At 41.0% G+C, this 22,360-nt stretch overlaps 1 protein-coding gene across 3 annotated transcripts in view; it reads left to right on the forward strand.

Moving 5' to 3' along the window:
- LOC126199012 (anaphase-promoting complex subunit 4) overlaps nt 1–22,360 on the forward strand; it is a 154,668-nt gene that overhangs the window by 76,902 nt on the left and 55,406 nt on the right. For all 3 annotated transcript variants that reach the window (XM_049935693.1, XM_049935694.1, XM_049935692.1), the window contains 2 exons: nt 2,173–2,408; nt 14,351–14,639. In XM_049935693.1, coding sequence (XP_049791650.1) covers nt 2,173–2,408; nt 14,351–14,639 — 525 coding nt within the window. The remainder of the gene's footprint in view (nt 1–2,172; nt 2,409–14,350; nt 14,640–22,360) is intronic.

The raw sequence follows: 22,360 nt of genomic DNA on the forward strand, positions 1-22,360 counted from the left end.
AGGTGCTGCCACCCCCATAATCTAGAGCACTCTGTCCAATGCAGTCCTGTTGTTTGCTCAGAGCCCCAAGTGTTACGTAATATGCTCACTCCTAACACTCCTAAATGTTGGTACTGCGAGGTAAAAGCATACACAGATGCTCGCAAAGTATTCCAGTTTTATTTCCAGATACAAAATGGCACTGAATGAACTTTGTGTCTCAAAAGATGGTTGTAACATTCGCCTGCTTTATTTCATCGTTGATTGTCCTCGGTATCGACATACTGTGTTGCTATACTGGCTGAAAAAGGGGGGGGGGGGCGTAAGTTCAACACTGACTGCTTTAAATGATGTAGCCAACAGGTGCACATTTGCATTTCACAGTTCTTTAATTTCACTGTTCACAACCACCAGTAATACACAGTTAATTGGCCAGAGCACTATTGTTTAACTTTTGATAAGCCTCATTAATAGTTTGCAGGCAAACATCAACATACTGCTACACTAGTTTACTGTTGAACGTCTACGAGCAGTAAAAACCTAAATATATATTTCAAAGTCTTTCAAATAAATTGAACAAACAGTCATTGCTTTAATACATGGCCTGTTGTGTAACACTTATTTCATGGTTAAGCTGATGCATTGTTGTTGTTCTAACCAACACAGGCTTCTTGTCTGAAACTCGGTCGTGGACTGTCTGTCTCGTGACCAAAAACTGGACCTTTATATATCAGCACAATAATAGATGCTGAAACTACACATTGTTCGATGTTTCATTTACAGAAATTACATTTAAAACATAATTCGTTCAATCAACTGAATACATCAAAAAATTGCGTCTTTTTAACAGTTTCTTGTACTACAAGAGTTAGGCCGAATTACTTGTTTAAATGATTAAATTAACAGATATCGTTATGGAAACAATACTTTTGACAAAACTGTTAATTAGTTTGGAATTAATTAAGGGCTGGTTTTGCTAACATGTTTTCGAATAGAGCCAAATACATTCTTTAAGAATACTATTAGTTGTTCCTCCAAATGTTTATAATTAGTACAGAATTTATATTTGTTTATGAGTCAACAATAGAATTTAAGTTATGAAACAATTACTGATTTCACACTATAACAAAGGATACTAACTAGGAATAGTCAAAATAAATCAGGAAATTAATTACATACACAAAACTAAGCACAAAATTAGATCTGGTGGTATATTCTTTAAAACTGAAGGCCATCCTTTCTCTTTTATGAAAATGTAGATTATACTCGCGTATGTTAATGGCAATTAGTCAGAAATGAAAAAATGAATTTTAAGGAGGCAGATGGCAAAACAAGAGGGGGGAGTAAAAAAATATCCCAGTTTGCTTCGTCACATGGTCAGTGAATCAATTTAGGTTGCTGTGTCATCAAACTTGTTTATACAATTAAAAATGAAAAGCTTTGGCAGAGATATTGCTTCTTTCTGCCCAACTCTTATGAGTCACTATTATGTTCTTAGTGTGCAGGTGGAGTTAAAAAAATTACTGACCATAGAGTATCACTTTTACAGAGAATTTATTGTATTACAAAACAGCAAACCAATGGAAAACATTTGTGAGCTACAGTGCTAATGCCACAATTCCTGTGAGTAGAAACGAAACAAAACTGAAAATAATGCAAATATGTGCATGTTATATAAGTTAGCCTGTAAATTTTGTGGTTGAAGGAATGATGAGAAAGATTTTGGCTGAAACTCTCATCTTTTTATTGTAAGTGAACAGAACGCCATGAGCTTTTATGTATCCTTGTTGTGTTAACTGCTGGCTTTTTCTTAGACTTTTAACACTTTCAAGGAAAGCCCACCTCATATTAACTATCTAGCCGGCACTGTATTGAGTTGTGGCGAGGAAGGCTGCTTTAACTTATTTGTATCTTGATTTTAAACACAAATGTAACCCATGTTTTGTTCTTCAAGCAGAGCATCAGTGAAGTTTAAACATGACCAACAAATCTGATAAATGCTTAAATGTTTCATGAATTTAAATGAAAATTTCTTTGGAAGGTGATGGTTGCACATCATACTGTATACTGATACAATGAAATATATAAGTTCTCGCAAAACTCTAGCTAGAGGTTAATTGTTTGTTTAATGTACATTTTTGGTACTATGTGTAGTAATGGAAACACATGTGAAAACATGTTATTTCATTGTAGGTACTTGCTGAACGGTCAACTGAGCTCCATGACGTGGCTTTGAAGCATGCTGTTATTGACAGTCTGCTGACATACACAGGACTTACAGTCCAGTCTATTGCAGAAGCCTGGGAGAATATTTTGCTTGAAATGGACTCAAAGTTAGCCTCCTATGCTGATACAGTCCCTGAAGGTTCTGTGTCAGCTGACTTCCTTGACCTCCTAATGTTTGGAACAACATCGCTTGAATTGGAAAAGTGAGTAATATTGATGTATACAAGATCATGATTACTCTGTAAAAAGTACTGCATAAATCAATAAATAACTTATTGCTGACTATTAAAGATATGGCATTATTCAACATTTTATTACTTCACAAGGGTACTGTAAATAATGATACCAGGCATAAGTGGATTGTGACATAACAATGTGAAACCTTTGCCAAACAACATGATGATATGTGCAAGCAGAATAATAGCTAGCTGGTTACATGGTGGTTTTCTTGATTCATGAGGGGTAAGTCAGCACATGCCAGATGACGAGCAGCCGGCCAACATTTACTTTTGGTTGGGCAATTGGTGCCTCACATTACCCCAGGAGGAAAATCCTGTCTATTGTGAACCATATGTGCTGTCCAATCACGGAAAAGTGGTGGTAGGCAGACTGACTGTAAAAACGGTATCACAACATTTTGCATTGTTCAGATTAGTCGTGATACATCGCGAAGGAATAGATTTATCAGAAGGCAAAAATGGGAGGTTAGAAGATGATGATGAGATGGAGCTGCTGGTCATTAGAGCTCTCCAATAAGACCATTTGTTCCAGAGCTACAGCTAATCAAGAAACCTATTTCACTATCACACTTCTTCATAGAAATGTTATCAGTGATGACTTTTGAGTAATACATAACTTCTCATGTTGCCTTGTTAAAATCTGCTTCTTTTGTCAAATTTTAGTATAGTTTACAAATATTAATCTCAATAACATTCTAACTTATCTGAAGCTGAGACAGACTGTTGAGACAATGTATCATTAAAGTAGTAACTCAAGGCAAGACAGATCAGTAGCTCATGCAAAAGTCCAGTCTCGGTTTAAAAATAAATGTATAACTTCACTTATATTGTTTCAAACCCCACAGTAAGTCTCACTTCACCAGTTATTTATTTATTTATTTATTGTGATCCAACTTACAGGTTATGAACAGTTAGTATTTTAAATTCTTTAAACAAATTTCTGCAGGCCTCCTTTGCACATCTTATCTGTAGGATAAGTACACTTTTCATATTAACTTTACTGCTTGGCCCCCGTACCTCTATCTCATAGCTGAGATGGGATTCAAATAATGCAAAATGTATTTGCCTCAGAGTGGTAATGTTTACAAAAAGGTGTCAGTTTTCTTGGAGCATGTATGCTAGTAGATAGCTTTTTGCACATGTCATTTACATGATCAGACCAGAAATTTGGTTGAGTATTCTTTTTTATGTATTCATCACCACAAAAATTTGGTTTTCAGGAGTTTAAGCCTCCAAAGATCAAATTCAGTATGTTGTTGTTGTGGTCTTCGGTCCAGAGACTGGTTTGATGCAGCTCTCCGAGACTGGTTTGAAGCAGCTCTCCATGCTACTCTATCGTGTGCAAGCTCCTTCATCTCTGAGTAACTACTGCAGCCTAAATCCTTTTGAATCTGCTTAGTGTATTCATCTCTTGGTCTTCATCTACGATTTTTACCCTCCACGCTTCCCTCCACCACTACTTGATGCCGCAGAACATGTCCTACTAACCAATCCCTTCTTCTAGTCAAGTTGTGCCACAAATTCCTCTTCTCCCCAATTCTATTCAGGACCTCCTCATTAGTTACGTGATCTACCATCTAATCATCAGTATTCTTCCGTAGCACCACATTTCGAAAGCGTCTATTCTCTTCTTGTCCAAACTATTTATCGTCCATGTTTCACTTCCATTCATGGCTACACTCCATACAAATACTTTCAGAAGCAACTTCCTGACACTTAAATGTATACTCGTTGTTAACAAATTTCTCTTCTTCAGAAATACTTTTCTTGCCATTGCTAGTCTACATTTTATATCCTCTCTACTTCGGCAATCATCAGTTACTTTGCTCACCAAATAGCAAAACTCATTTACTACTTTAAGTGTCTCATTTCCTAATATAATACCCTTAGCATCACCTGATTTAATTAGACTACATTTCATTATCTTCATTTTGCTTTTGTTGATGTTCATTTTATATCCGCCTTTCAAGACATTGTCCATTCCATTCAGCTGCTCTTCCAGGTCCTTTTGCTGTCTCTGACAGAATTACAATGTCATTGGCAAACCTCAAAGTTTTTATTTCTTCTCCATGGATTTTAATTCCTACTCCAAATTTTTCTTTTGTTTCCTTTAGTGCTTGCTCATATACATATTGAATAACATCGGGGATAGGCTACAACCCTTCCCAATCGCTGCTTCCCTTTCATGCCCCTCGATTCTTATAACTGCCATCTGGTTTCTGTACAAATTGTATATAGCCTTTTGCTCCTTGTATTTTACCCCTGCCACCTTCAGAATTTGAAAGAGAGTATTCCAGTCAACCTCGTCAAAAGCTTTTTGTAAGTCTACAAATGCGAGAGAAGTAGGTTTGCCTTTCCTTAACCTGTGTTCTAAGGTAAGTCGTAGGGTCAGTATTGCCTCACGTGTTCCAACATTACTACAGAATCCGAACTGATCTTCCCCAAGGTCGGCTTCTACCAGTTTTTCCATTCGTATGTAAAGAATTTGTGTAAGTATTTTGTAGCTTTGAATTACTAAACTGATATTTCGGTAATTTTCACACCTGTCAGCACCTGCTTTTTTGCAGCCGTGACTTATTAAACTGATGGTTGGGTAATTTTCACACCTCTCAACACCTACTTTCTTTGGGATTGGAATTATTATATTCTTCTTGAAGTCTGTCTCGTACATCGTGTTCGCCAGATGATAGAGTTTTGTCTTAGCTGGCTGTCCCAAGGCTATCTGTTGTTCTAATGCAGGGCTTAACAACTGGCCGGTTTTGAGCACGAGTACTCACGTCTGCTCAGGCCCGTGCTCGCGAGCAGGTGCAAGGTCGTGGAGTAGGGAGGGAGGGGAAATGCGCGCGCACGTTTGAATAGGGCCGCAGCGTGCCTATTGAATTCGCGCCGACTGTGTAACGTTTAAAGTACTACGATCAGCTCTAACAGTCACTTCGCTGGTTAAGAATCATGTCAAGTCGCCGTTGTGTAACCCCAACCATGCTTTCGCAGTTGAACCCCCACTGGGAGGAATTGTATATGTTTACAGAAAAAGATGGTGTTGCAAAATGTTTAGCATGTCACAAAATGCTGAATTCTTTTAGGAAATTTAATTTTCAGCGACATTATATGTCGTACCACGCGAAAGACTACGGAAGAGGAAAATGTGATGGACCAGATCGTGCACGGGAAGTTATTAAACATAAAAGGAAGCTATCTGAAGAAGATCTGCCATTATCTAACATGACCATTATGCGTCGCATACAGGACATGGCAGACGACGTCCAGAGCCAGCTTGCAAATATCTGTAAAGATTTTATGGCGTATTCTCTAGCTCTGGACGAAAGTGTTGATATCACTGGAACAGCGCAGCTTGCCATATTTATTAGAGGTGTTACTAGAGATCTTCAGGAGAGGGAGGAGCTCCTCGATGTAGTAGCCATGAAGAACACTACAACCGGAGGTGATATTTTAAGTAGTGTTGAAGAAAGTGTTGAAAATATAGGATTGTCGTGGAATTCTTTAGTTTCAGTGTCTACAGACGGTGCACCAGCGATGACAGGGAACAAATCAGGTTTCGTTGCGCTGTTGAAGGAGAAAATGCAAAAACTGACCGTGCCGAATAAAATATGGGGCGTTCAGTGTGTGATCCACCAGGAAAACTTATGTGCCAAGAGTATCACTCTAAAAAATGTGATGAGTGTTGTTGTTCGTACAACCAATTATATAAGGAAGCATGGGCTACAACACAGGCAATTTAAAAGCTTTCTTGAGGATGTAGAAAGCCAGTATGGTAGCCTGCCTTATTACAGCGAGGTCCGCTGAGTTAGTCGTGGCGAATTATTAAATCGATTTTTTTCCCTAATAGATGAGATAAATATGTTCATGGAAATAAATAACATGTGTGTTCCTGAATTGAAAGAGCCTTCATGGAACTGTGATCTCGCGTCCTTAGCAGATTTAACTAGCCATCTGAATGCTTTGAACATTTCACTACAAGGTAAGGATCTGCTAATTACTCATTTCATAGATCGAATACGAGCTTTTAAAATGAAATTTACACTTTGGGTGAGTCAGCTGGAAACAGGAAATCTAGCTCATTTTCCTAAATTATCATCCATGCAAGATGTTCACAAAGACTGTGAACGTTATTCACATAGTTTAGTTGCCTATAAGGAAGAATTTGATCAACGCTTTCAAGATCTGACAGCACTAGATAGTGATTTTGATCTGTTCTCCTCTCCATATTCAGCGAATATTGAAGAGATTCGTCCTGAGCTGCAACTAGAAATTATTGACCTGCAGTGTGACAGAGAATACAGAGACAAATTTCAGAACAAGAAAAACATTTTGGAATTCTACAGACACTTCCCTCAGGATAGATTTCCTCGTTTGCACAAACTGGCGGCTACAATAATATCAATGTTCGGTTCCACGTATGTTTGTGAACAACTGTTCTCTGCAATGAAATGTAACAAGACGCGCCTGAGAAACGCATTGTCTGATCGAAATTTAAACTGCTCGCTGCGCCTACAATGCGCAAGAACATTACTTCGAACATAGACGCAATTGTAAAGGGCAAAAAGTACAAGCTAACCGAGAATTGCACACTTCAGTGACACCTTTTATTGTGTAACAGTTCACAAAATAATACGAATGTAGATTCATACACTTAAGTAAAATTATGTGGCACGTGTACATTCTCCTTTATTTGTTTCATTTGTCGCAGTAATAATTCGTGAGTGATATCCCTGCGGGTGGCCGCGGATTTACATTGACTGGCGGCAGCCGTTGTGTGCCCCACGTGACTCTCCCCACTCTCCGCTCTGGTCCGGTAGTGGGGATAGCGTGCTCGCGCTGCTCCGTGCTCGCGCCTTGCTGCTCACAGCTTGCTCCGCGAGCACGTTGTTGTGAAGCCCTGTTCTAATGGAATGTTGTCTACTCCCGGGGCCTTGTTTCAGCTTAGGTCTTTCAGTGCTCTGTCAAATTCTTCACGCAGTATCACATCTCCCATTTCATCTTCACTAACATCCTCTTCCATTTCCATAACATTGCCCTCAAGTACATCGCCCTTGTATTGACCCTCTATATACACCTTCCACCTTTTTGCTTTCCCTTCTTTGCTTGGATCTGGTTTTCCATCTTAGCTCTTGATATTCCAAGTGGCTCTCTTTTTATCCAAAGGTCTCTTTAATTTTCCTGTAGGCATTATCTATCTTACCCCTACTGATATATGCCTCTACATCCTTACATTTGTCCTCCAGCCACCCTGCTTAGCTATTTTGCAGTTCCTGCCGATCTCATTTTTGATACGTTTGTATTCCTTTTTGCCTGCCTCATTTACTGCATTTTTATATTTTCTCCTTTCATCAGTTAAATTCAGTATCTCTTCCACTACCCAAGGATTTCTACTAGCCCTCATCTTTTTACCTACTTGATTCTCTGCTGCCTTTACTATTTTATCTCTCAAAGCTACCCATTCTTCTTCTACCGTATTTCTTTTCCCTGTTCCTGTCAGTTGTTTCCTAATGCTCTCTCTGAAACCTCTGGTTCTTTCAGTTTATCCAGGTCCCATCTTCTTAAATTCCCATCTCTTTGCAGTTTCTTCTGTTTTACTCTACAGTTCATAACCAATAGATTGTGGTCAGAGTACACATCTGCCCTTGGAAATGTATTACAATTTAAAACCTGGTTCCTGAATCTCTGTCTTACCATTATATAATCTATCTCATACCTTTTAGTATCTCCAGGATTCTTCCATGTATACAACCTTCTTTCATGATTGTTGAACCATGTGAAAAATTCTACCAGTCGGCTTCCTCTTTCATTCCTTACTCCCATTCCATATTCACTTACTACGTTTCCTTCGCTTCCTTTTTCCTACTACCGAGTTCGAGTCCCCTATGACTATTAAATTTTCGTCTCCCTTCACTACCTGAATAATTTCTTTTATCTCATCATACATTTCTTCAATCTCTTCATCATCTGCGTAGCTAGTTGGCATATAAACTTGTACTACTGTGGTAGGTGTGGGCTTTATGTCTATCTTGACTACAATAATGCGTTCACAATGCTGTTTGTAGTAGCTGACCCGTGTTCCTATCTTTTTATTCATTATTCAACCTACTCCTGCATTACTGTTATTTGATTTTGTATTTAGAACCCTGTATTCACCTTACATGAAGTCTTGTTCCTCCTGCCACCGAACTCCTCTAATTCCCACTATATCTAACTTTAACCTATCCATTTCCCTTTTTAAATTTTCTAACCTACCTGCCTGATTAAGGGATTTTACATTCCATGCTCCGATCCGTAGAACGCCAGTTTTCTTTCTCCTGATAACGACACCCTCCTGAGTAGTCCCCTCCCAGCGATCTGCATGGGGGACTATTTTACCTCTGAAATATTTTACCCAAGAGAACACCATCATCATTTAACTATACAGTGAAGCTGCATGCCCTCAGGAAAAACTACGGCTGTAGTTTCCCCTAGCTTTCAGCCGTTTGCAGTACGAGTACAGCAAGGCCATTTTGGTTAATGTTACAAGGCCAGGTCAGTCAGTCATCCAGACTGTTGCCCCTGCAGCCGTCAAGTACTTGCTCTGCGTAGAAAGAAATGTTCCACTGAATCAAGTTGAATGTAGCACGTATAAGGCGAAGTTAATGGAACTAGCTATGCTGTACAAGCCAAAAACTACATGTCACCTGGTTGACAAAGTAGCTGATGCTGAAGGACATACGTAGTTTAATGAGGCTACCTTCGTATCACAGTCATTTAAATCCAGTTGAGAATATATGCGCCTACATGAAAAATAAGAAGGGCAAAAAACAAAAAAAAATTATGTTCAGTGAAGTTCAAATACTGACAAAAGAAGCCACTGCAAATGTTACACCACACGACTGGTCTTGAGTTGTCAGCCATACCAAGAAAGCAGTTGAGGGATTCATGAAGGACTGTGACAAGGACTGTGACAAGTTTTGAGTAATACGTAACTTCTCTTGTTGCCATGTTAAATTTGCTTCTTTGCCAGAATACAGCAGAGTGGCACTGAGTCAAAAAAAATTGCAACATAGTCCTGAAACAGTGTAATATTAAACTAGCAACTGAGGGCAAGACAAGTCAATAGCTTATGGAGAAGCCTATTCTCAGTATAAAAATGAACGTGTAAATTCTTCACTGACATTGTTGCAAAACAAACAGCAATTCTTGTTTCACCAGCTATCGATCTTGCTTAAAAATCCCATTATTTAATTGAAAAAATCTGTATTTGTTTGAATATTGTAATATATACAGAAGTTTCACGCATTAATTGGCAAAATACTCTCTTCTTTGTATGCTATCATTTGCCAAAATCTTGTTCCGATATCTCATACTGTTTAAGAGATACAAGGGGTTTGTGAATATTTCATTCTGGTTGTTTCACTGGCGTGTGCGTTCGTGACACAGCACTCTTTACATAGACTCCATTTTCTCGAGACGGGAGAGAGATAATGATATCCTTCCAAGTTTAAATAATAAAGCAGACTTTAACTTCTTGAGGTAGGTTACCTAATATCAAAAATTCACAATAACTATGACCATTAGCAATATGATAGGCATTTCTTCACGAAGTTGATGAAATATAAGGTGTGTGAGAAAGAGAGTTTATTACCGAATAGTTTCTTTAAAATCTTTTGAGAAAGATCACAGATCAGCCGGCTTGAGCGGCTTGCTTTTCACGCAGACAAGAGAGCTTGACAGGTACTGCACACAGTAGGCCCTGTTGAAGTGTTCAGTACACACTGGAAACTGCACTTCTCTCCACTCGCAGTGTACTCAACTGTCAAAACTCGCAACAAATTTACACACACTATAGTTGCTTGAATATCATCTGGAAGTTTTGCATAGTGATCACTTGGAAAAATACTCTCCTCTTTGTGTGCTATCATTTGTGAAATCTTGTTTCTGTGTATCAGATCTTTTATGAGATATGAGGGATTCATAAACATTTCATTCTCGCTTTTTCATTGGCACACATGTTCAGGACAGAACTTTTTACATACATTCCATTTTCTTGAGATTGGAGACCGATAGCATAGCCTTCAAAGCTTAAAGAATATATCAGTATGTTTATGTATTTATATGCAGCAACTTATGACCTAATATATCTAAAAACAAAGATGTTGTGACTTACCAAATGAAAGCACTGGCAGGGTCGATAGACACACAAACAAACACAAACACACACACAAAATTCAAGCTTTCGCAACCAATGGTTGCTTCATCAGGAAAGAGGGAAGGAGAGGGAAAGATGAAAGGATGTAGGTTTTAAGGGAGAGGGTAAGGAGTCATTCCAATCCCAGGAGTGGAAAGACTTACCTTAGGGGGAAAAAAGACAGGTATACACTCGCACACACACACACACACACACACACACACACACACACACACACATCCATCCACACATACACAGACACAAGCAGACATTTTATATCCTTTCCTCTCCCCCCCCCCCCCCCCCTGACGAAGCAACCGTTGGCCGCGAAAGCCAGAATTCCGTGTGTATGCCTGTGCCCGCCTGTGCGTCCATCGACCTGCCAGCCCTACCGCCCGGCGAGTCACATCATCTTTGTTTTTATATATATATATATATATATATATATATATATATATATATATATATATATATATATATATATCCACGTGGAATGTTTCCCTCTGTTTTATATATATATATATATATATATATATATATATATATATATATATATATATATATATATATTTTAGAGGGAAACATTCCACATGGGAAAAATATATCTAAAAACAAAGATGATGTGACTTACCGAACGAAAGCGCTGGCAGGTCGATAGACACACAAACACACACACAAAATTCAAGCTTTCGCAACAAACTGTTGCCTCATCAGGAAAGAGGGGAAGGATATATTGAAGAGCAAGTTCTCATCTCCGGAATTTGGATAGGTTGGTGTTAGTGGGAAGTATCCAGATAAACCGGACGGTGTAACACTGTGCCAAGATGTGCTGGCCGTGCACCAAGGCATGTTTAGCCACAGGGTGATCCTCATTACCAACAAACACTGTCTGCCTGTGCCATTCATGCGAATGGACAGTTTGTTGCTGGTCATTCCCACATAGAATGCGTCACAGTGTAGTCAGGTCAGTTGGTAAATCACGTGTGTGCTTTCACATGTGGCTCTGCCTTTGATCGTGTACACCTTCCGGGTTACAGGACTGGAGTAGGTGGTTACAAGGATAGGAGACAGAGGGTAGGGAAGGTGGTTTGGGGATTTCATAGGGATGAACTAACAGGTTACAAAGGTTAGGTGGACGGCGGAAAGACACTCTTGGTGGAAATTATTTAAATATGTCTGCTTGTGAGATGTCTGCTTGTGTCTGTATATGTGTGGATGGATATGTGTGTGTGCGAGTGTATACCCGTCCTTTTTTCCCCCTAAGGTAAGTCTTTCCGCTCCCGGGATTGGAATGACTCCTTACCCTCTCCCTTAAAACCTACATTCTTTCGTCTTTCCCTTTCCTCCCCTCTTTCCTGACGAAGCAACCATTGGTTGCGAAAGCTAGAATTTTGTGTGAATGTTTGTGTTTGTTTGTGTGTCTATCGACCTACCAGCACTTTCGTTTGGTAAGTCACATCATCTTTGTTTTTAGATATATTTTTCCCAATTGGAATGTTTCCCTTGATGTGACTTGCCGGGCGGGAGCGCTGGCAGGTCGATGGACGCACAGGCGGGCACAGGCATACGCACGGAATTCTGGCTTTCGCGGCCAACGGTTGCTTCGTCAGGGGGGGGGGGGGGGGAGGGAGGGACGAAAGGATATAAAATGTCTGCTTATGTCTGTGTATGTGCGGATGGATATGTGTGTGTGTGCGAGTGTATACCTGTCCTTTTTTCCCCCTAAGGTAAGTCTTTCCACTCCCGGGATTGGAATGACTCCTTACCCTCTCCCTTAAAACCTGCATCCTTTCATCTTTCCCTCTCCTTTCCCTCTTTCCTGACGAAGCAACCATTGGTTGCGAAAGCTTGAATTTTGTTTGTGTGTCTATCGACCTGCCAGCGCTTTCGTTTGGTAAGTCACTTCATCTTTGTTTTTAGATATATTTTTCCCACGTGGAATGTTTCCCTCTATTATATTCAACTTATGACCTAACACGCACCAAACACAGATTCATAGAGACCCCTAATTCTCCACTACAACTTTAACAATTTCTTGCAGTAGTTTACCTAATCACTAAATATGACAATAACTATGACCATTAATGAAATGTTAGGCAGGCCATCATGAAGCTGATTAATGAAACAAAGATGTATGAGAATCAGATTTATTTTTACTGATCAGTTTCTTTAAAATCATTGAAAGATCGCAGATCGGCCGGCAGATGCATGGCATTCTGTTTTGTATTGATGGTAACTGGTGTTGTCTGAGAATTCCCACTCCGTAAGCTGTGACATCAGACAGGACTTAACAAGGAGAATAGCGTTGGAACTATCATCAAAACACCACAGCCTGTTAGCAGATGACATAGCTTATAAGGGAGCCATTGTGCGAGTCACCAAGTAAGTGCACAGCGATCGTTACTCCATGTGAGACTGGCTTTAATGTCAATGTTTAGTAAGGTTATTGATGTTACAATTTGCACAGTCGCAAATAAGACACAAAAATTATTTTCAAGTAGGCTTTCCCTCTTTGCCTGTAGTTCAGAGTTCAGTTATGAACTGATGCAAAGCTATTCAACTGGCTCCCATCTAACATAAAGAAATTGTGAATCCCTTTCTGTTCAAAATAAAATTAAAAAGATTCCCCATTAGTCTCTCTTTCTGCAAATTATCTGATTACGTAGATTCAAGGATTGCACGTATCTGTTAGATACACAGTAAGCAGCATTTTCATGGCAGAACTGCATGGTGTGGTAGTGTAATGTAAACAAGCTTCTGTTATTATAGATGTAGGCAACTTTCAAAAATACTATCATGATGAAGTAAAATTATGCTGCTAACAGGAGATAAATAGCGGTTCTTAAATGTAACTTGGATGCAGCAGCTTTTACTGAACAGTGGCATTGTGTCATAAGACATAAAACTGAGTTACTAGGCTACATTTAGCTGCTATAAACAATGGTTTTAACAGTACAGTGATACTTGGTTATTAACGCAGTGTACAGCTTATGTTTTTATGAGTTTCTTCTCAGTTATTAGTCTGTGCCTTGACTTATTCCACATCCCTGAAGGTACTTCTGCTTAGTATCTACACAACATGATGAATAAAAGAAGGAATTAATTAAGTAACTGATATTAACAAATTATGAAACAGAATTTGTAGCCAAGACGTACCTTCAGGGAATGAAATGCTTAATACTGCCAATAGACACATACTAAACTACGCATAAGTAGGGCCGGTTTAAGGCACCAGGCTGAGGGGGGGGGGGGGGGGCCACAGAGGTGATCCTAGTGATAAATTTGTACCATGATTAGTATTGAAAACAATCCATTTCCACACTCACAAGGTTTAGGGCTATTTTTTTAGATCTTACTAAGCGCTCATGCAACTCCAGTCAATGTATGCATGAGGGAGCAAAGGAGCATCACCAAGTTATGTCACTTTTTTTAGAATAATGGAGGATGGGGGTGCCAAATGATAAGTTGCTTATCTGAAAAAATGGTAAGAATGACAGTAAATACTGGCCAATAATTCCGTCTCATAATTTTATAGAAGTGTGTGTGTGTGTCTTTTTCTTTTTTTCTTCTTCTTCGCCCCCCCCCCCCTTTTTTTTTTTTTTTTTTTTTTTTTTTTTTTTTTTTTTTTTTTTTACTTGTATAATTCCAAATTTTTCATGTTGTTTGTGGCAAGCATCTGAAATTAAGTTTTATATGTAAGAACTAGTTACATACCATTGTCTCTCTTCTCCAGATTTCTTCTTCATGACCTGACAGAAAAAGGGTTGAAGAAACTTGGACATTCTATTGAACTTAGTTATTCAAATATTCAAAAACTTGTACTGAAACATCTGAATACAGTTGGACAGAGTCTAGCATATCATTTGGCAGAAGTACGTGGAATGTCACGGCTAGAAGACCGTTACAAAGTATTGGGACTGGAAGAAGCTGCCGTCACAAAAGCCATTGCTGCCACTGGAGCATTTCTGGTTAAAGCAACAGAAATACAGCAAGTTATTGACAGCTCCATGAAGAATTACAAGGTGTGTTGAATCCACTTGATGCTCCACCTGAATGTGTTGAGCTTGCTTCAGTAATTTTTCTTCTCATCCTCCATCTTTTACCAAGCTTTTTTTTTTTTTTGTGATGCTGGTCGTGATCTGATACATTGTGTCATTCACTAGTATTTTGTTTATGATTATTTTCTTTCAGTAACACCTAGCACTTAATATAAGTATTGCTGTTGGATCTTATTGGATGTTTTCTGACCAAAATAGCTTAAAAAGGCAGGGCCATTAGTCAAAGCTGCCGTGTAGTCTCCCAATTTCGGTGCAAACTATGCAGTGTTCTACATGGGCACGATCGCTAACGGGCTGTCTGTGCTGTTCTGACTACAAACCCAACAAAACGCACAGCTGTAAAAGAGACAAAATTTATTAGATCACGGAGTGACATCCACAAGAATACAATGAAAGTAGTTTACACATTTCATACACATCCAACAATTGAGGGAGGAAGGCTAGGCATTGCCATCCACAATGCCTTGTTCGAAGACGTGCCCGTGGCAGTGGGCAGCAGAAAAAAGTGCAAAAAGTTCCCGATCCACCCAGACTGGTACGCACAGACAAAAGTGATTAGTATGACAGCAACCCCACCACCCATCAACCCTGGGATGACTGGTGGACAGGAGCCACCTGAATGTTGGAATCCAAGACAAGGGGTGCAAACCTGGGCTACGACAGCAGCAGATTTGAGAGAAGAGGCTCTGGCAATAGACCTGGCCTGTGTCCCCACTAATGGCATTGCCTGCTCAGTGCAGTGGGAGACCCTGGCACAAGTTACATGAAACAAACCTGCTGTTGATGCTGACAAAGCCCTGACCATCTGGGATAGGTGGACATGACCAGGGCCAACAAAGAATAAGGCAGCAGGCCCACAACCCAGGGAGGGGCCTCAGTGTCCATCTTAGGATGCAACTGGTTCTGATGGCGTGTCACAAGTCAATCCTTGGTGCGAATCTTGAACACACTGCGACCGCGCTGGCTATGGACCAAGGCCTGAATCCAGTGAGGGTGCCATCCAAACGACCTGGCCCAGTGCCCAGTGTCAGGTGCCGGGGGGGAGAGGGGGGGGGCCTGGTGTTGCTGGGAGACACCTGCCTGGCAGCAAGAGGTTGTGCAGCATCCATGGCTGATGGTCACGCAGTAGGTCAGCCCAAATTGGCATTGATCTACAAGAGCTAAAAAAATGGGAGAACCTCCTCGGCTGGGAAATCTTCTATGTACTTGTGCATTAGCATCTTCAATGTTCAGACAAAAGGTTCCACCTTGCCATACAGCTGCAGATTGAATAAAAGTACCGTCACTCGGCAAATGCCATTGTATGTACAGAAGTCCGTGAAAGAATGTGCCAAGAACTGAGGACCATTATCTGAAACCAGAGTGCAAGGCAAGACTTCTAAGGAGAATATCGTCAACACATCCTTGACAGTCACATATGCTGTTGCAGACTGGCTATGAATGACATAAGGAAAATGATAAAGGGCATCAGTTGCCAATAACCAGAAATAGTATAAAAAAGAACCAGCGACATCAATGTGGACTCTTTCCCCAGGTTTTATAGGGGCTGGCCCTGGAGAAAAAACAGTGAACAGCACTGCCTGCTGATCTGAGCACTTGCAGCAAGCCCCAACAAGGTGTTCGACTCCACCCAGCCAAAACACATGGCAGCACACTAGCAGTTTTGTGCGAGAGATCTCTCAGTGACTCTGATGTAATACGTCACGGAGCTGCTGGAACCAGAATGTGGGGGGTAAACCCTTCTGTCAGCAGGAGAATAATGCCATCCAAGAGGGAGAGGCAGTGGTGCAACACAAAAATTCTGAAGCAGGCCCAATGTCTGGCTTGACGAACAGTCGGTCTACCTGTGTTGTATCATGCGTATGATCTTCTGGAACACTGAATATGCCACCGCAGCAGAGGCAATATGGGAACTGGTGATTGGGAAGCCATCCTCCATGTGCCTCACCTCCATATTCAGTTACCAACAAAGCAGACCCTCATTGAACAACAGATCAGGACCCATGGGGACTGGGGTAGAGCATCCATGTTTGCATGTTGCAACATGGGCCGAAAGTGGGTCTCATAATTGTACTGGGAACAGAGCCCATCATTGAAGACAATGAGTAGTTTTGTCTGGTAAGGACACCAATGGGCTAAATGGGGAAACCAAGAGCTCATGGTCAGTAATTAAATTGAATGTTGCACCAACAAGAACAAATGATTTCTTTCAGGCAAAGACAATAGCAAGAGCTTCTTTTTCCACCTGAGAATAATTTTGCAGAAACAAGTTTAGCATTTTCGTTGCAAAGGCAATAGGTTGTGCAGAGCCTCTGAGTGATGCTGGGCCAAGATCGCCCCCATCCCTTGCTGGGATTTGTCCATGGCTAAGACCAAATGCTTGCGGGATTGAAATGTTGCAAGGTACGGTGCAGAGCAAAGACTATCCTTAAGCTGCACAAAAGCATGCTCACAGTCTGCAGACCAGATGAAAGGAGCACTTTTCCAAAACAACAGACGTAAGGGGTGGGCAATAGTAGTCGTTAAGGGAATAAACTTGTGATAGTATGCCACTTTTCTAAGAAAAGCCTGAAGTTCTTCTAGATTAAACAGATGGGACAAACCCATAATGGTGGCAACATGTTGTTCCGTGGGGTGCACACCCTGTCAGAAAATTTCATAACCAAAATGAACAATGGAAGACTGGGAAAGTGAGATTTAAGGAGATCACATGTGAGGCCCATGGCCTGTAAAATGGTAAACAAAGGATAGATGTTACTTAGGTGATCCTCTCTGGTAGCACGTGTCAAGATGATATCATCGAGATAGTAATGTAATCAGTTTTAAGAAAGATGACAGGCTCTATAGTGACCCCAAACATTAGCCGTTGATATTGATAGAGGCCAAAACACATATTAAGCACAAGCAACAGCTTTAATGCCTCGTCTAATGGAATCTGAAGGTAGGCTTTGGCCCAGTCAATTTTCGGAAAGAATAGTCCCCCAGCCAGCTCTGTGAGCCACTCATCCAGGTGAAGAAGGGGACAAATGTCTGTGACTGCCTACGCGTTAATAGCAATCTTGAAGTTGCCACAGAGCCAAAGCTGATTGAGCGCCTTCTTTACAGTCACTAAGAGCCTTCTTTACAGTCACTAAGAGTTTAGGCCATTCACGTAAAGAAATTGAGCTAATCACTCCCAATGGTGTTAAGTGATCCTGCTCCATCTTAACGTGGTTGCGTAAATTTACTGGCACTGGCTGTGCCCAGAAAATGTGAAGACAGGCAGAAGGTTTGAAGTTGATGCATGCCGTCAAATTGTTTACACAGCGTAACCCTGGGCCAAGCAGATTTGAAAAGCTCAACACAAGGAGCCCAGTTCATGAAAAGGCATGTGGTCTGACATCAGGTACAACACATGAACACGCAGTGGTTAGCACACTGGACTCGCATTCGGGAGGACGACGGTTCAATCCCGTCTCCGGCCATCCTGATTTAGGTTTTCCGTGATTTCCCTAAATCGTTTCAGGCAAATGCCGGGATGGTTCCTTTGAAAGGGCACGGCCGATTTCCTTCCCAATCCTTCCATAACCCGAGCTTGCGCTCCGTCTCTAATGACCTCGTTGTCGACGGGACGTTAAACACTAACCACCAACACCACCAACACATGAACAATAGGTAAACGAAAAGTAGCAAAGGCATCTAACCCGAACAAATTTTCACTAACCGCATCGTTAACCACCAAGTGAGTAATTGAATGGACAGCTGACTTGTAAACTGTGTCAGCCGTTAATAGGAATAGGGTGTTGTTAATAGATTACCTGCTGATTCTCAGTGTGTGCAAATAGTGGGGACCCTAGCGTGACATACGTCTGTGAGCTGAGTAGGGATGCTGTAGGCCCTACGTTGATTTGTAGGATTACTTCACCCGCACTTCAATGAAAAGTTTGTTCTGGGCTGCAGACAACAGCGAACCAAATGACGCAACAGTATGAATATTGATGTCCATTGATTCCTGCAATTACTCATCAGGGAAGGGATCCACATGCAGCTGCTAAGTGACCCCCTTTTTTTAATTTTCTTTTTAAATTACTAATTATAAAAAAGGCAAGAGGTCCACAGCTTGGGGCAGACTGCCATTTCATGCTGTACAAAACAAGAGGGACACGAAAGAAGGAAGTGATGTTTGCTGTACCAACTGGCGCGTTTGTCCACATCGGCCTAGCGGTGTTTGTACTGCTGCTATCTCCTCTTCACCAGGACATTAGGCCTGATGCACTGGGGCTGCATGCTTCCAACAATGGCAGCTTCACTCCAAGGCCTTGAAATGAGAATGAAAGACTGTGCAATAATCAGAACCTCTTCTAATGTAGAGTTCTCAAACTGAAGGGCACGTTGAATCACCTCCTTGTCTGGGGGCAAATAAATGATATGTGTGTCTTACCATGGCATTCGCATACGCCTCCTGAGACTTTGCCGCAACGAACTGACACTTGTGAATGAAGCTCGGCCAACCAACTCGACACAATTGCTGCAGTTGTTTGTGACATTGGTAGAATTCAGCACACACAGCAACCATGTGTGTGCGTTGTTTTGTAGGATGACAGCAAACTACACAAATTGTCAAAAGAAAGTGAGGCTGATTCCTGCAGCGGAGCTGTCACAGTAAGTGATAAGTGCGAGGTTGTATCCACAGTAAGAAACAAGCCTTACAGACATCCATACCGACTGCCTGGAACACCATGAAATGTTAGTGAAGTGGTTTCTTGTAAGCATCCTACACTTCCATGGATCCATAATATGGGGGGGAATGGTTGTGTGTGAACAACCGTTGGCTGAACCTGGGTCAGCAAAGTCAACAATTGTTCTGACAGTCGCGTGCATCTACCGCTGTAGCAGAAGTGTTCGTGGAAGAACCAAACGGCAGAAAACCACAGAATCTGAAACACACAAAAATTTGTCCATCGGTGTCACCACTTGTGTTCTAACTAGGGTCACAAGGAATCAAACCTGTAAAAGAAATATAATTTATTGGGTCATGAATTGGCATCTGCAAGAATATAAAGAAAGTAGTTTACGCACCTCTAACACATTTAACAGCCTAGGGCTCAGAGGCCTGTGCATGCCCTTGTAAAGAAGTTATCCATGTCACATGTCACTGGTGTAGTGCTGCACTTACATGACAGACCTGGTGACAGTGGTCAGTGACAGGGCAGCCTCTGGTGGCTTCCTAGTGTAGTTGCGGGTGTGCCATTTGAATGTCGGCATGCACTACGCTTGCTGTAGTGGCACAAAATGCCCGCTGTGGGCTGTAGATGTAGTAACCGACAGGTTACTACATGTCGGCATGAATAACCACTGCCAAACTGTAACAGTTGACAGTTAGTCTACCCAGTCGCCAAGCATACCACACAACACTGTATACTTGAGTACAGTGACTGCTTCACACCTGGATTCTTCACGCCAACAACAGTTTTTCTTAATTTCACAGTTGTAAATTGTCTCTAACTATGCATCTATCATTCCTTTAAGCCCCCTGACCTCAACCTGCCTCTGTCCCCTTCCCTGCACCCACTTCAGCTTCAATCAAGCCTGCTATACTCCCAGCACATCTGCCTAATCCATTCTCTTCTTGCTTCTCTCATTGGGAGAGTAAACATCACAGATGATGTAGTGAAGAATCATATGCCACAACTGCAGTGGTCTGGTGGCCAACCACAGGAATATAATGTGGAACAAGTGACACTTCTGCAGCTGGGAGTTGTAAAAGTATCTTATTGCTATGTGGATGAAGAAAACAGAAATTGAAAATACTCAAAAAATTTTGAGACATGACGGCACCAGTCATGTTTGAGGGGAGCAGACGGTAAACAATTTGTTTGGTTACAGCTGAATATTCCAAATGTTATGTCAATCAGTGGGAAAATGAAAGTAATAGATCCAGGTCACAAAATTACTGGGAATTTTTATTGTTAAAGCAGGTGAACATTCCTAGTTAAGAAATAGTGATTCAGTCCTGTACAGGTGTACTGTAGTACAACACACAGCTTATTGCCCTGTAATAGCTCTGAGACTGCTAAGCATAATGCCTTCTTGTACAGGTGGATGACTGTCAACAATATCTAGGGAATTATTTTTTAAAAGCAGTAGATTTTCAAATTGTTTACAAAACAACATTATCCCCTTCAAAATATTCTCCATTACATATAATACATTTCTCCTGCAGGAGTTTCCACTGTTCAAAACATTTTCTGTAGTCATCTTTAGAAATGGCTGACAGGTATTCCCTTTTTTGAGTTCTTTAGTGTTGTCAAATTGGTGTCCTTTCATGTGTGGAAATAATGAAAAGTCACACAGAGCCAGGTCACATGAGTAAGGTGTGTGGGGCAGCAGAGCTGTGCCATTTTTAACCAAAAGCAGTCTAACAGAGATGGCTGTGTTGTTGTTGTTGTTGTTGTTGTTGTGGTGGTGGTGGTGGTGGTGGTGGTGGTGGTGGTGGTCTTCAGTCCAGAGACTGGTTTCATGCAGCTCTCCATGCTACTCTATCCTGTGCAAGCGTCTTCATCTCCCAGTACCTACTGCAACCTACATCCTTCTGAATCTGTTTAGAGTATTCATCTCTTGGTCTCCCTCTACGATTTTTACCCTCTACGCTTCCCTCCAATACTAAATTGGTGATCCCTTGATGCCTCAGAACATGCCCTACCTTCTCCCCAATCCAATTCAATACCTCCTCATTAGTTATATGATCTACCCATCTAATCTTCAGCATTCTTCTGTAGCACCACATTTCGAAAGCTTCTATTCTCTTCTTGTCCAAACTAGTTATTGTCCATGTTTCACTTCCATACATGGCTACACTCCATACAAATACTTTCAGAAACGACTTCCTGACACTTACATCTATACTCGATATTAACAAATTTCTCTTCTTCAGAAACCCCTTCCTTGCTGTGGCCAGTCTACATTTAATATCCTCTCTACCTCAGCCATCATCAGTTTTTTTGCTCCCCAAACAGCAAAATTCATTTACTACGTTAAGTGTCTCATTTCCTAATCTAATTCCCTCAGCATCACCCGACCTAATTTGACTACATTCCATTATCCTCGTTTTGCTTTTGTTGATGTTCATCTTATATCCTCCTTTCAAGACACTATCCATTCCGTTCAACTGCTCTTCTAAGTCCTTTGCTGTCTCTGACAGAATTACAATGTCATCGGTGAACCTCAAAGTTTTTATTTCTTCTCCATGGATTTTAATACCTACTCCAAATTTTTCTTTTGTTTCCTTCACTGCTTGCTCAATATACAGATTGAATAACATCGGGGAGAGGCTACAACCCTGTCTCACTCCCTTCCCAACCACTGCTTCCCTTTCATGTCCCTCGATTCTTATAACTGCCATCTGGTTTCTGTACAAATTGTAAATAGCCTTTTGCGCCTTGTATTTTACCCCTGCCACCTTCAGAATTTGAAAGAGAGTATTCCAGTCAACATTGTCAAAAGCTTTCTCTAAGTCTACAAATGCTAGAAACGTAAGTTTGCCTTTCTTTAATCTAGCTTCTAAGATAAGTCATAGTGTCAGTATTGCCTCACGTGTTCCAGTATTTCTATGGAATCCAAACTGATCTTCCCCGAGGTCAGCTTCTACCAGTTTTTCCATTCATCTGTAAAGAATTCGCGTTAGTATTTTGCATCCGTGACTTACT

This window comes from Schistocerca nitens, chromosome 8 (genome assembly GCF_023898315.1).
Source record: "Schistocerca nitens isolate TAMUIC-IGC-003100 chromosome 8, iqSchNite1.1, whole genome shotgun sequence".
Classification (NCBI taxonomy): Eukaryota; Metazoa; Arthropoda; class Insecta; order Orthoptera; family Acrididae; genus Schistocerca; species Schistocerca nitens.